The sequence below is a fragment of the Dunckerocampus dactyliophorus genome, chromosome 18 (assembly GCF_027744805.1).
Source record: "Dunckerocampus dactyliophorus isolate RoL2022-P2 chromosome 18, RoL_Ddac_1.1, whole genome shotgun sequence".
Classification (NCBI taxonomy): Eukaryota; Metazoa; Chordata; class Actinopteri; order Syngnathiformes; family Syngnathidae; genus Dunckerocampus; species Dunckerocampus dactyliophorus.
Genome location: NC_072836.1, coordinates 19,251,049 through 19,267,182, shown reverse-complemented (window position 1 = coordinate 19,267,182; position 16,134 = coordinate 19,251,049). Strand labels below are relative to the sequence as shown.

Sequence of the window (16,134 nt, the reverse complement as noted above, 5' to 3'; positions counted from 1 at the left end):
GGATGCAAAGGCAACCCAAATGAGAGTGACTGTTGCACTGCAGCAAACTGGAGGAAAGATAGAAAGAGAGAGCAGAAACCAAAGCGACAAAAGCAAAAAAAAAAATTGTATTTATTTCATTCAGCGGATCTAGAAAATGCTCAAGAGCATGACGAAGAAGCTTATTGGATTTATTTTGCACTCTCGCTCTCTCTCACCCACACAGAGCCCAGCGGACACTTTCATTAGCCGCAACACACACCGTTTCACTCTATCACGCGTACGCCTTCACCGTTAATTCACTCGCCACTTCTTCTCTTAATCAATATGTCAGTCTTTTGTCTAATCACACACTCGCACGCATGCAGTTGCACAGTTTTTCATTTCCATGTCACATGATCTTTCATCTCCTCTACTGTATATACTCAATTAGTCACCTCTGCTAATAATAGAAACCGTGTCTTAATTAGTGCCCGGATGCACTTGAGCAAAACGCTTGGTACTTGTTGCAGTTTAGTCATTCGAAGCAGCTTTCAGTTGCAATGATTTAAAAAAAAAAAAAAAACACTTTTTTTTTTATAAATTGTAAATAACTCCATTGAAATTAATGCAAATACAGGCCATTATTTAAAAAAATAATAATATATAAAGTTAAAAATCCCAGTTTTTGCATGTTTATGTTGTTTGTTGCGAGCGCCGAGCCGCCCCACTTTGTTCGACGGTCTTTGAACGCACCGTCTGACTTTCTCCCACGCTGCGCAAACTACCATCCTGTATTTTTGCCGTTTTTCTTTCACCTCATGCTCGGTCCCAAATACCGATACTATGTGGGAATGCATAAAGCTGAGAACCCCTGCTTTAAAGCATTCTTCCAAAGATCAATGTCATGTGAGCAAATACGATTATACAAATCCTCGATAAATCTGGTGTGTCTTACAATTATTTACATTTGTTTTTTGGAATCTAAGTAAGTGCTGACTAACGTGTTTACTGTGCACATTATTGTTCCACTGCAAAAGCTACATCAAAATTCTACAAAGTAATCATGCCCGGTACCTAATAAAGTGTCCAGCCGAAGCCCCCCACTGATGAGATGACAGCCCCTCCAACCACATACTGTATACACACAAATACGTACACATTGTGTCCCGGGGCCATGTCTCTGGCCATGAAAGCCATAAATCACAGCTTTGACATATTAGCATCACGCCAGAATCATGCCACATCACCATATGTCCTCCCTCTGCCCTGGAGTCATTCCCATCTGGTAAAACACACACACACACACACACACACACACACACACACACACCAACACTGGACTGACACATGTACACGCCGAATTAGACTATACCGTGCACAGTATTCCTGCACACTGCTGTCAATGCACAAAAGCAATTGACCTCCTGGAGATCAGTCATTGCAGTGTATTTGTAATGTCAGTCATCTTCCTCCTGCAAGCAGTTTATCTTTCACTGTCTGGTCTCTCTGTGGTTTACTCGAGTACTTGTTCCTCCTCCTCCTCCGCCTCACGGTCTCAGAGCGCTGGCCTGAGGCGTGAGAAGGTTCCAGCTCACTGAGCATCAAGCCTGCAGTCCTCCTCTCTTCAAGAACCAGGCCAGGGAGAAGGAAGGAAGAAAGGAAGGGAGACTGTGTCAATGTTGGTTTAGACGTAATGCTTCCATCTACGGCAGCTAGAGTGGACCGAACGTTACACAAGGTCATCTGCGAATGCAACATTTGCCCAAATAATTACATTTTACATGACATCATACAATCAGTCAGACATATTTACGGAAATACGGGAAGAAAAATGTTTATTTTTGACACACGGCTCGCTCCTCCCCCTTGGAACCCTCCTGCTACCTTGGCGTTGACCTTCTGCTCTGATTTCGGTTCAGCATTTGCAATACAAGTGACAGCTGTAGTTATTAGATTAGATTCGGCTCCACAACCTGCCCCCATCTCACTTCAGTACACACTGATTGGACACATTTTAAACTATAAGATGCACAGGCACTCGCCACTAATGAATGATAATGAAAGACGATCCATGAACGGATGGGATCGGAGAAATATGTAAGGTTCACGCAACTATGGTGCATTCGAGGTTTGCGGAACAAAGTGTGAAATGTCAACATTTGACAAAAAAAACATGAGTGAAGCGTAAAGACGTGAATATGTAAAAGTGGTGGGCTTTTTTAAACAGTAGTGCATGTATGCTGTACATTTCACCTGTAATATGATGTATTTGTAAATTATTACCGACTTGCGGTGAATCAGATGTGCTTTCTGCACAAAAATAATAAGAAGAATTTTTTAACCAAAAATCCACAAATTCCTATTACTCCAAACACATTTACTGTATAAACATTTTTTGTTGTCTTATATTTGAATCATGTGTTTTCTTTTCCTGCCAGTTAACTTGTCGTGGTCTTACCACTGATGACAGCATTCGATAAGGATGTGTGTCCCCTTGCTGATAGTGTGATGTACACATTAAATGTACTCTAGGGGCCGCTCTTTCAACTTTCAACTTAGCTCCATTGTCTCCCCCCATACTTCCATCACCCCTGCTGCTACTCCCCCTTATCCACTCCTCTTTCCTCATGCATTCCTCATATCCTCCTTCCTGTCTCTCCACCTCGCTGTCACTCCTTCAACTTCCCACCCGCCTGTCTCTCACTAGAGGTGGGAAGCCATGCTTTTTTTTCCCCTGAAGTCATTTCTATGTTAATGAGTGTTCTCGTGAGATAAGGCGGGCAGCTAGGACCTCAAACACACACACACACACACACACATTACAAGGGTGATAGGACCTGTCAGTGCTCCCCCTCTGTTGATATGCTCCTGCATTTATATATCTGTAATCCCTCTCTTTTCACTTTCCCTCCTTCCTCTGTGTTTTTTGATCCTTTAAATTCCCCCTGTTTCCTCCGCGGTGTGACAGCCGCTGTCAGTCAGTGCATCGTCTGGAAGTTAGTGTTTCAGTCAGTCCTTTACTCAAAGCTCTAAAATGCTGAGTCAGATCGACAGCTAAGCGTATTTGTATGTTTGTAACGGGAAAGGGGACACGGTCTCATGTGGATATTGGTGCGGCAAGGTCACTGTTTTGAGGGATACTTGTCGAAACGTCCTATTTTTCAGTAGATATTTCAACCAATCATGTCCGACCTCTACAAGGCAGGGGTGTCCACGACATATTGTAAAAAATTCAACGAAAGACTACCCACAGGAGGCCATTACAAGAAGGTTTTAAAGTCATACTGTGTAAATAAAAATATGAATGCTGTATATATACTGTACATCAATAAATATATACCTCAATAAAGGTAGCAAGAAAAAAATAGCATAGCATGTAATTACCATAATCATAATAGTTTTTATGCTAATGTGAGTTTTAAAAACGACTGTTTTACAGAAAAACAAAAAATAGTCATGCACATTATCATGATTTTAAGATGTACTCTTCAACATAAAATGTGTTTGCAAGCTGTTACTTGGTTATTACGCGTTTAGGGAAAAAATGACTATTTAGTTGTTTGTGTGTTATTTGCCAAATAAAAACATTTTCAGTTTTATAAAGATTTACCGGTATACATTTTTCTGTATGCAGCTGTTGGTGGAGAACGGTTGTACACCACATGGTCGAAGGGCAAACACAATATGGGACGGCACTCTAATAATAGAATGATATAATCTGTGTTTCAGTGTTTGGCACGATCATAAAACTGACAAAGGCGTGATAGTGAGGGTGACTTGAGTCGCAGATGCATACCACTGTTTAACATGCTAACAATCACAAAAGATGTTTAGGAAAAAAAGAACATTTAAAAACTACAAAAGAAGCCATCTTGGCTTTTGCGACGACGCACATGATCAAATATATTGGGATGGTATACTGAAGTAAAGTTGTCTTGCACGACTTTCAAGGCATGTATTTCGAATTCTGCATTGTACAACTTCAGGGAATTCCACTTTTGAGTTTGCACTGCAGCAAGTTTGTACTGACACGTTGTTTTGTGTAGAATTGTTATTTGTATGTAGCTTCCAATGCATTGAGCTTAAGACTGCCCTGTTGAACTGCCTGTGGCGTACACACACACACTCACGCACACAATAACACTGTGACCATGTTAACTGAACTGTGAAGCTCAGACCGCCATGTGTGGAGGCCGCCATGCAGGAGTGGAATCATTAAAACGGTCCGTGGCTCTTTAAGTGGCGTTTCTGCTTCTCTCCCGGGTGCGATTCTTCATGCATCGCTTGTCTCTCTCTCTCTCTCTCTCTCTCTCTCTCTCTCTCTCTCTCTCTCTCTCTCTCTCTCTCTCTCTCTAGTTCTCTCTCTCTTTGCCGGTACCGGGTAGAACAGAGTGCGCTCTTCCTTCGCTACATTCAGCACCGCGGACAGCTCTCCAGACGCATGCGGCAGAATCTGACGCCTCCGGCAAGGGGCGCGGCAGAAGCGTCAAATGCGCACTTTGCTGCTTTGGGAGGAATATATGGTCACGATTCTCGCCGAAGGTCCAATTTTTCTTCACGAGTAACACACAAAAAAAATCATCCAAGTGGCCTGTTTTCAGTCAAACTCACTGTTCCGTCCCCTCCTCCTGGCTGGGTTTTATAGTTTTGCTCTAATGGGCGGAACAATGAAGCTAGCTCGCACGTGATTGGCTAGTAGAGCACATTTTCACTCAGTTGGCCAATCAAGAGAGAGTGGCTCAGCCCCGGGCGGACTTTGAGGAGACGCGCGGTTAGTTTTAGTTTGTGTTGGTTGGGCAGAGGGGAGGAGGAAGAACAAGAAGAAGAGGGGGAGGACGAGGACTAGGAGGAGGCGACGGCTGTCACTGTTTTTTTTTTCTTTCTTTCATTTATACCAACAGGCACGTTTCTTTGTCAGTCCTCCAGCGGGAATACATGCAGCCCCCTGCGTTGCCCGGAGAAGACGTCTCCATTTTGGTGCCTCTTTTAACAGAGAAGAGTGGACGCTGGATTTAGAGGAAGAACATGTCAGTGAGTGTAAAGCACGACGAAACCTGCTCCACTTCCACCATACCTAACTCTATATAGACTCGGAAAGGACAACAAGGAGTGCTATAATTCGGTGCTGTACGATATATTCTTCTGTTAGGAAATGGTAAAGCTGCCGGCTACTAGCTGAGTTAGCAGCAGCTAACTCCGGGTCGTAAAGGGAATAAATGACGAGAGAAGGCAGACAATGTGGCGTCTTTTGGGCTGAGTGAGGCGAGCGAGTGTGTGCTTTAGTCGACGACAACCGGTGGTCGTTAAAGCTCTCCGGTGTGTGTGTGCGCCTTTTTCGATGCGCCGCCCTTTGCCATCCAACCTAGTCCGCTCCATCCCTCACTAAAAACACTTCCATAGTAGCCGACATGTCTGCTTACACGCCCGTCTGTTGAATTTACGAACAAAAGCGCGGAGGTGAACACAGATTAAGCCCAAAAACAGGAACCGCCTATATGAAGATGCTGATGTGTGACCGCGGCGTCCAGATGCTCGTGACGACGGTGGGCGCGTTCGCCGCCTTCAGCCTCATGACCATCGCTGTGGGTACCGACTACTGGCTGTACTCGCGGGGGGTCTGCCGTGTCAAGAGCAACAACGACAACGACACTAGCCGCAAGAACGAGGAGGTGATGACGCACTCCGGCCTCTGGCGGACCTGCTGTCTGGAAGGTACGTGACCAGTCTGGATGACCTATGTGTGTGTGTGTGTGTGCGTGTACTTGCTTGTGTTTGTTCCGTTTGTGTGTTCATCTCCTCTGTTCTTGTCCTGTAACGCCAAGTGAAATGTGTGCATGTGTGTGTGTGTGAGCCTAATCCCTGTGAATCAGCCCCCTACCACAGAGCAGCCTGCTGTTCATCCTTGTTTGGTTGTAGCTGCAGGTACAAACTCACACAGCTGCACCACCGACACACTGTTGCTGACACTCCACTTGCAGAATATCTGGCGACAACAACATCCAGTATGTCTTTCATTATATCTGGATGTTTAGGGCTTAACAGGGACCTCCGTTGGAACATCTCTGCCCCATGCTTGCGTTGGTTTACTCCCACATGCCCCAAACACGCATGTTAGGTTAATTGGATACTCCTCTAAATTGCCCATATGTGAGTGTGAATGATTGTTTGTCTTTTGCATCCTGTGATTGACTGGTGACCAGTCCAGTGTGCACCCCCCTCTTTCCCAAAAATCAACTGGGATATGGGCCCCAGCTCTCCTGTGACTCTAATGGGGACAAGCCGTATATCTCGTATTCTGTTTTAGGCTATGTTTTAAAAATGCAGAACAGATTAAAGTGAACACCACAACAACTGGTGGTGCTAGAACCCCTTAACCATAAGAAGCCCCGGCCGGGATAGTGATTTAAAAAAAAAACACATAAACCACAGTGGCATAGGGAATCATACAAATCAATATCACGCTTCAGACAGTTTTTAGTCACCTAAAATGTATTTTATATGTGAACACCTGTGTTTGTGTGGACGTGGTCATGGTCAACAGGCATGTGGTGCACCCAGCCAACAGGGATCGCGATTGCTCTGTCTTCACTTTTGTTTTTTTCAGGTAGAAACATCGTCCATTGGGAGAAAGTTATTTTCATGTCATGACCCAAGATTTCAGTTGTATAATGTCCTGCACTGTCATGAATGGGTGGCACTGGGTTTTGGTTTTCTTGTGTGGAGTCTCCATGTCCTCTCTTTGTGTGACTCCCCCATTTCCTCCCATCGTCGCAAACCATGTACATTCATGTGCAAACATCAGGACCGACAAATGTTTTCACGAGACTAGGGCTGCAGCTAACCATTATTAATCTGAAGCTTGTTTTGATTAATCGAGTCATCAGTTAGGCGCTATCAGAGGTTTGACAAAGAAGATGGCGAAAAGAAAGAAAGACGAGGAGTACCGTGCAAAACCATGCAGCACCAGAAGTCGTATTAATGGTAAGAACTATTTTAATATTATTATTGGTTAGCTTCAATATAACAACATTATTACAAATAGTCAATTCAGACAATGATTATATTCTACAATTCTAAAAATGCATGCATTTAGTTGTATTCAATGTTAAAAAATATTATATGGCGCTCACAGAAATACAATTTAAAATACGTGGTTTTCATGGCCCTCTTAGCCAAAAAGGTTCTTGACCCCTGCCCTAGATGGACAAAACAAACAGTTAGTGGTCTGGACCGCAACACATCAGAAAAGAGGCAAAAATGTCCATCACTGTTTTCCCAAGCCAAAGCTGATGTGTGTGAATATCTTGTTTTGACTAAAACTCAAAGATAATAGGTCTGCTTTCATTGCTGAATAGGGAAGTTCAAAAATATTCACACTTCAGAGTCTGAAATCAGGGGATATTTACATTTTTAAATGTAAAAAACGATGAATCAAATACCGAAATAGTTGTCGATTAACTGGATAATCAATAAATCATCGATGAATTGTAGCAGCTCAACATGAGACACATTGTTTGTGGATTTCTGACAAAAACACCGGAAATCGTGCTAATATTAAACCTCAAAGTTCGACCCCTTAAGTCGGGTCGACTTGAAATTTCTCACACGGCTCAATGCGCTCTGCAAAACATCCACCTTTGCATGCAATCATGTGTCTAATAATCGCATGTAGGCTTGCATCCCTTCCAAAACACAGCTTTGGGGGGGGGGGCTATGTGAAAAACTTAGAACACCCCACGGGGGTATGTTAGGTTAAATGAAGGTGTGAACGTGAGTGTGAATGTCTGTCTCTATGCATTAGCCCTTTGATTGACAAGCGATGGGTCCAGCGTGTGCCCCCTCCTCTCAGCTCAGATCGGCTCCAGCCTCGCAGCATGTGTGATCCTGCACAGAATAAGTTGCATGGAAAATGGATGGCCTTGTATTATGTATAGCGTGACAAGCACAGTGTTTAATCTTGTGTTTTGACATCTCTATTTAATAAGGCTTTTACTTGCAACTCAAAGGGCTCGCTCCAAACCCATCGCCCTGCAGTCACACCTGACGACGACTAGCTTGTGACGGCGTGGGGGAAAGAATAACCAAACTGCAAAAAAAAAAAAAAAAAAAAAATGCGGCGGCATTTAAATTAGATGGCCTTCAGCGATCAAAGGAGAACTAAACAGAAAGTGAATCCATCACAGCAGGCTCGGAATAACCCGAGAAGACAGGAAAGATAAATGGATCAACTTAAAGAAGTACAGTTTCATTTGAGATTATTTTATTTAAATTAAAGCATATGATATGACAGCAAGTATTACCTTGACTACTAGAAACCACATTTTGGATTCTTGGGTGTATTAACTTGACAATGTCCTTTTAATGTGGATGCAATATGATGTTTAGATGGGGCATTTTCCAGTTGGAGGCAGTTCATATTACTTACTCTGTAGAGGGTTCATGTAACACGCATGGAAGCTGACTCATATACAACATAACCACCTTAGAGTGTTATGGATTTTTCTACCTTCCATAATATGGACATTTGCTGGCCTACAGTTGTTTTCTCTTTCGCAACATAAAAGGTTATTTCAGGCTAGAGGGTATTTCCTGAACTGCAATAGCTTGTTGCAATATTTTCCTTGATATCTGCTTGGAATATTATATTTTCTGAGCTGTTTTCCTCCTCGCAGGCAGGCTACACATAAAAGTTTGTAATCCTTCACCCTCACTTGGCACATTGTAATTTCCTGCAGATGATTTGACTTTGAGCTGTCTTCTGATCATTTTCTGCATTGGAGCAAGTCAACTTTACATTGCCTCCAGATGAAACCTGTGTGTGTGTGTATCTTTTGTGTGCAGCCAAACATAACCATCTCATTCTGGGGGGCATAGGAGGCTATTACAAGGCCAGATGGTGCAGGTCTGAGGATCTACTGACACACACGCACACACACACACACACACAGTCTCTCACACGCTTGTAATTGGATGAGTAAATAGACAAATTCAAGGATATTCCCAAGCTATCACATAAACAGAGCAGTGGGGGCAATACAGCAAGTTAACACAATGTCAGCACAATGTCAGTGCACACACACACATGCACAAGAATGTTCTGGCTCTCATGCAAAATGGCATACAGATGAGAATGTGCTCAGTCATATACTAACACATAATTGTAGTGAATGACAGTTGTGTTGTTGTTCCGTTATTTTGGCCGCCTGGCCTCCTCATTCTGAGTCTGTGTGGTCCTCACACTGTTATAATTCATAAAAGCTTCATAAATTGACAGGAAATGGACATCTCTGAGTCTGACTGGTGGACAGAGTGGGGTGGGGGGTGAGAGGGTGTAACATTAGGTATGCACTGGTCCTTGTATAAAAGCGCTCATGTGTACACACTGCAGCACACCCTCATAGTTTGTTCTACTGTCACACAAGAGTCATGAAAACATATAGGTAGAGCTGCAATAATTAACCAATGAGTGATTAATGGATTATCCAATTAATCGACAACTTTTGGTATTTAGTAATGGAAGCCTATTTCTTTGTGTTTTAGGCACACTTTGTGTTTTCTTTTTTCTGATATGTTGTGGACCAAACCATTAAATGTTTGTGTTTGGTTCCTAATGATTTGGTTTGGTTTGAATGCAAGGCATAAATTGTGCTGTTTTATTGTACATGAGTGTGGAACTGCAACGATTAATCGATGAATTGATGATTAATCAATTATCCAATTAATCGACAAATATTTCGGTACTTTTAATTATTTTTTATGATTAATCATTTTTTCATTTAAAATTGTAAATATTCCGTGATTTCAGCCTCTCAAATGTGAATGTTTTATAATTTCCTGAGTCATCCATGAAAGCAGACTTGTTATCTTTGTGTCTCAGGCAAAACAAGATATTCACACACATCTGCTCTGATTTTGGAAAACAGTCATCGACATTTTTGTCTCTTTTCCGATGTGTTGTGGACCAAACAGCTATCTGTTTTTGTTGGGTTCATATTGATTTGTTCCGTCGAGGGCCTAACCGATTACTCGATTAATCGAAACAACAAGCCTCAGATTAATCTACTAAGAAAAGAATTGTCAGTCGCAGCCCTAGATATAGGCATCCATCCTTACATTACAGTACACGCTATTTTCACATACAACTGATTGATTCTATGACTTCATGAGATGATAAAGCACACGTCACCACAACTCACACATATTTCTCATCAACATTAGCCGCGATTATCTAATAACATACACTGTCTCTAAATACAAAAACAACATCCCACGAGTCATAACACACATGGGTAACGTGTGTGTGTGTGTGTGTGCGCGTGTGAATGTGTGTATCTCGCACGCACCACTCAATAAACACATACTGTACACACATTAAAGCAGCATATTTGTCCAGTGTATATTTGGTGGAAGATGCTCAGTTCATTTCTGATTATTCAAAGTTAACTACAGACATTTGTGTGATTATCTCAATTGTAATTTGTAGTCAGCCCTAATTAAGCCAAGTGTAAATTGGCTGTGATGATTATCAACATACATACACACACACACACACACACACACACACGTAAATGCAACACAAACAATGTTTGTGGGTGGTTTCTTTCCTGCTGAACGTTTTTATTTGTGCAGGTGTGCTAAGGTGATGCATGAACACAGCAAGCCTGGAAATGAGCAGGGATGGATGGAAGGGGTTGGAATGAGCAGAGCCAAATGTGAATGAATGAAGCACTTGGAACAATGTGTGTGTGTGGGGGGGGGGGGGGGGGGGGGGGGGGGGGGGGGGAGCTGCCAAATGATGGATGAGCCATGCACGGCCTTCGTTTGTGATGAATCCCTGGGGAGTGTTTGACCACGCTGGAGATCACCTGGTAATAGAGAGGTGTAGGTTTAAAAAGGAGAGCTAGAGGGAGAGACAGGAGCAAAACGATCGCCCAGGTGGCAGAAAGAAGCACCAAAGAAGGAGGGAGGATGAGAACGGAATGAATTGGAAATAGGCAATCAGTCACGATGTGGGGTGCTGTCCATGTCTCTGATAAAAATAATCAACTAACTGATGGAGAAGGCAGGAAGGCGGGCTGGGTAAAGATTGAGACAGCTTGTCTAAATGATCGTGTTAAATAAATGAGGGAGAGAAAGTGTTGCAAGGGGTGAGAAAAGAGGATCAAGATGGAGACAGGGCCATCATCACATGCTGGGGACTGAAAGAGAAGAGAAGGAAGAACCACGCTTATACAGTATATTGTCAGTGTCTCAACACCGCCACACTTCAATTAGTGTTGGTGGTCGTTTCTTTTCTTGTCATCCAATATTGTGAAGTATTGTGATGTGTTCGTTGTTAATTCTCTGCGTGGGAATATTGTGTGAGGGGTTGAGAAGATGAAGAATTTGTGCTAATAAAGAAACAGACAGTGGTAGTGACAAGCAGGAAGAGTCAACGCATAGCACTGATGGACCAGACTGTTTCAGAAAATTGTCACAAAGGAAAACCTCTGAAGCTATGCCAAATAAATGAAGTCTTTCCGAGAGTCTTAGTCAAGGGAGTCTTAAAAAAAGGGAACTATCACAGGTGGAAATGAGGGTGCAGGAGAGAGGGCGATAAATGTTCTTTGACGGAGCCCTGAGAGTCAAATGATTGGGGGAGAAAACGACAAACTGAATGGCTGGAGTGAGGAGAAAGATGAAAGCCAGGGTGGAAGTGGCTGACAAGAACGGGTGGACGGAAAGTCAGATGCTTTTTGTGACTGAAGGAACACAGACTAATCAAAATGGGATAACGCGGTGGTTCCCCGTATTTGTTTAAAATGAAAACAAAATGTAGCCAGCTTTAACATTTAAAAAAAAGCTCAGTTCACATTTGTGCATATGAGTGTTGTTTCCTCCATCGCGTTTACGACTACGCTGAATTGTCATCGATGACCATTCTATTGTTCCTGTCCTTGGCTATCTCTGCAGAGAGAGGCATGCTCGTCATTTCTTGTTTATTTTTTAATTCGGAGAGTGGATGCTCTGATATTTGTATGAACAATTCTTTCATGTACTGTATTCTCCATCTGTGAAAGCTTCCCCCTCCTTCCCATGTGATGTTTTGCCAACTTGGCCATTTTCTCGCCAAATCTGGTGACTTTCCAAACCCTTTTGGTGACTTATATTCCCAAAAGCGACAAATGTAAGGACTGGTATTTGGAGACGTAAAAGTGAAAGCATGTATTGTTCTGCGGTTGCCGTCGAGGGGTCCGGCCCGCTTCACAGCAGTCACATGAGGTCGATGCACAGTCAGCCCTCACGGTACACCACCTCGGCGATTAGCATGTATAGCTACAGCGCGTGTATAGGTATAGCTACAGCACGCTTCTCAACATGAAACACATCAACTCCCTCACCTGTTTTCTCTCCTGGGAGACCCACTGCATACACTAGCCTACCTTCCCTTCCCTTGCTCATCCAATCAGCAGTCACAATGCAGTCTAGATGCATTCACCGACCTGCGGTGAGTCGGATATTTCACATTCTTTTCGAAAATGCACATTTCTCCTACTTCGGTGTCACCAAACTCAGCAGAGGGAGCCGCAACAAGGAGGCTGAAGAGTCACGGGTTGCCGACCCCTGCGATAGTGGAAACTGTGTTGAATGCTTTCTTTGAGACTGTTGTGTATAAAACACAATCTGATGTCAATTTTAGCCCGTTTGCACATTCATGCAAACATATGTCACAATTATCATGAAAGCAATAATACAAAATGGTGGAAGTTACGTTTCAGCTGCTGTGATTCCCAAACTATAACACCTCATTGTGCACCAAACGCATTTCGCTGCATCCAAGACATGTTCTTTGACCAAACTTCGACAAAACGTTATGCTTCGTTGATGTAAACAGCATAGTCCGTCCACCATGTAACTAAAAGTGAATTGGCGTCTGCATTGACACACAGTGTGAACTTCAGAGTTATTTCTCCGGTTGTTTTGTCAATTTTCAGACAGTAACAAAAGTGACACTGATTCAAAATCAGAAATATCCATGGTACGCATTACGATTCGGTTTTCAATACACCTTGGGGAACTATTGTTTTACATCATGTTTCCGCGGAAGGTGAAGTGTGTTACTCTTGTGCTAACTAACAAAGCTCAGACCACAGTGCTGAGTTTTGCAAGGAGTGCATCCACTCGCTCTGTGTGACGTCAAATGACGTCGGCATTACGTCACATCCTGGAAGCTGTGAACAAATTGTAATAGCATGCACAATATCCTTTTTCCATGACTGTTTATGTGTATGCACAGAAAAACTAAAGAAATGGTGAGCCACTTCACACTCAAGCACATGTAAAAATGTCAAAATAGGTTTTTTTCAAAACCTTTGACCTAAATCTTATTTCTTTACTCATGCAAAGTGCAAATCAAGCATTTATCAAAACAATAAGTTAATAAATTGGAGCATTTTTTTCAGTAAAAAGTGTCCTGCTGCCATGAAATGTACCAAAATGTGACATCATTGTGGTTTTTCTTCACAAGCTGAAACAGAATAAGCGATACTTCATTTTCATATGTACTGTAAATCTGTTAGAAAATAACCGATTTTTCCTTGCTATATCATGCCGTGTTGGTACCCCCTACAGGAGAATGAGCCACACACAAGTTTGGTTAGATATCGGAAACTCAACAGATATTCTCAACCAAATGAAATATTAATGAATGAAACATTAATATGCACTAGAAAAGGCTAGTTTGAACACTCTTTGACTGGGGTGAAGATCGTTTACCGTTCAAAGTCATTTCTGGCATGTGTAGGGCATGTCTTTCTGCTGCATGTTCGAGGCTAGCCTGCTAATGATTGGTCTTTACAGGGTTGGGCCTTCTGTAGAGGCAGCCAGGATCAATGAAAATACTGTACATACCCTCATGGTATACAGTAATAAGGCTTTTCTTTGTGTGTCAGTGAATACCAATTTACCAACTGACACTTTGGAAAGATGCACCCTTGCTTTAAGATATTATTCAGATTTCGGTTCCTTGAAAAGCATTCTAAAAGTCTTCCTAAAAAGCTGTACTGCATTAAGTGTCTATTTTTTTAATGGAGGGACTCAACCTAAGGGTATGTGATGAGAGCATTTGGAACAGAAAAGTGTTTTGGCAAGAAAAGGGGGGTGACTGTGTGCGCTTGAGGATGAACACGCAGAAAAATGGTGGGAAAAGTAGCAAGAAAACGCGCGGAGATGTGCATCCAAGCACAACGTACCTCGTTCCCTTTCATCCGCCATCACCGTGGAAACGAGCTTCTTCCTGCATCTCTCGTCTTGCCTCTCTCCTCCGCCTGAAAGAGGTAATCAGAGAGAGCGAGCGAGGTAGACACACAAGAAGAGCGAGAGAGGAAGTGGCTCCGTCACCCACGCTGAGCTGTCAGAGGCGCTCGGAAGAAACAAGCGGCCCAATTTGCTCTGCTTTTCAACTTTCTTTTCCTCGCCCTCGCTCACTCCATCCCCGTCGTCTTCTTCCCTGTCATGCATGTGTTTGCGCGTGCATCTGGCTGGTTTGGGTCACACGCAGCTTTTGGAGCACACACCATCTGATTAGGGACAGCTTTGAGGCATGTTATGCCTTCATTAGTGAGTGTTATCAGCGGAGGGGAAGAGATGCCACAAAAAAAGGTCCCTTGCTGGATTTTAGAACAGATGTTGTTTGCCGTCTTGAGTCCCTAAGCACACAGAGTGAAAGTAATTATTTTCACCAACTTAAACTTCAGGTGTGTCAGATTCATATGACGATACTGTATTTCCTGTAATAGCGGCCTCCGCTCTAATGGATGCCATCCCCCAATTATGTCTTCCACTTGAATAAATAAATGTTGCACCTCTTCAAGAGGCACCAAAAAGTGGCTGTAATTATCTTTGCTATGTCTAATAGCAGCATGTATGATGGAGGACGTCTTTACCACCACGCAAATGGAATCTGTACCCTGAAATGTATCATCTAGATCAGTGGCCAACAACCTTTCTGAGACCGAGATTCCTGGTCTCGGCCGTAAACATGCGCAAGATCTTTGGTCACGCCTACTTTTGTGGATCTTTGTCGGGGTCGGGATCAGGGTCGGGGTCGGGCTTGTGGCATCAGCTCTGTGTTTGCTCAGTGTCGTGGGCGAGCGATGGTGAGAAGAGACAGACTGGTCAATGCAGCTTGAACGAGCTGCGGCTCTAAGGTTTTTTTGGAAGTGCACATCTATGGAGTTATATTTGTGCCTTCATTTTGAGGTGCCTGTTTGTCGCTCTCCGGGAGGGGAGGGCACTGATGTAATAACACATTTTTTTTTCCCAATATTCTCACAATCGACCGGCAAAGTCCCAAAGATCGACCAGTTGCTCGTAATCGACGGGTTGGTGACCCCTGATCTATATAATATATGAATTTTAAGAGCGAGTGATGCTTCAAGTGCACTGTAACACATATTTAGAGATGCTCAATATTGGCTTTATTACCCATTCACCGACAATGTCCAGCACTTTATTACCGACACCGACACTGGCAGCAGCTCTTCCTTTAAACTAACGTGTAAGGAACACCTCATGCTTCTTTTCCAGTGATGCCCTGTTTGTGCAAAATAAGACAGCTACTCCAATATGCAGTGCAAGTTATAGACAGGTTTACATCTTTATTTTAATCATTTCGTCTCAACAAAAGTCATTCATCAACTAAATCAATGAAAATAACATGTTCACGTACGCTCAACAAGTACGACTTCATAAATAAGAATCCAGTTGAATAATGCTGGCAAGTGCTAAGTTTTTGGCTTCTTTGTCCTTCTTCCCCACTCCGTTTGAAACACTAAGTTCAGAATAAGCAAATTGGAGAGGCTAACTATTTATCTCGCAAGCATGCTATGCTAGCGGCGGCCATCTGTTACTGTATGTCCCTGCAGTGATCCCATAGCCTGCACAATGTGATGTAAGCAAAGAATAATAGGAGTGTAAAAGTGACAATTGGGGTGTTATTTCATGTCCACAGGGCTCTAATAATGTTAAAACACGTATTTAGAAAGTAGTAAACAGGTTTTCTATGCTCTAACTACAACAACATTCCATTTACCAATATTGAATCCTACTTCACGGAAATTCACTTATCGCGGCCGGGTCTGGAACCAATTAACCGCGATAAACAAGGGACAACTGTAACGCTATAACCATCGC

General features: G+C 42.9%; 1 protein-coding gene across 1 annotated transcript in view; it reads left to right on the top strand.

Moving 5' to 3' along the window:
- Nucleotides 1–4,394: 4,394 nt before the first annotated feature.
- cacng3b (calcium channel, voltage-dependent, gamma subunit 3b) overlaps nt 4,395–16,134 on the top strand; it is a 29,587-nt gene continuing 17,847 nt past the window's right edge. The window contains exon 1 of the mRNA XM_054760453.1: nt 4,395–5,673. Coding sequence (XP_054616428.1) covers nt 5,457–5,673 — 217 coding nt within the window. The 5' untranslated portion in view covers nt 4,395–5,456. The remainder of the gene's footprint in view (nt 5,674–16,134) is intronic.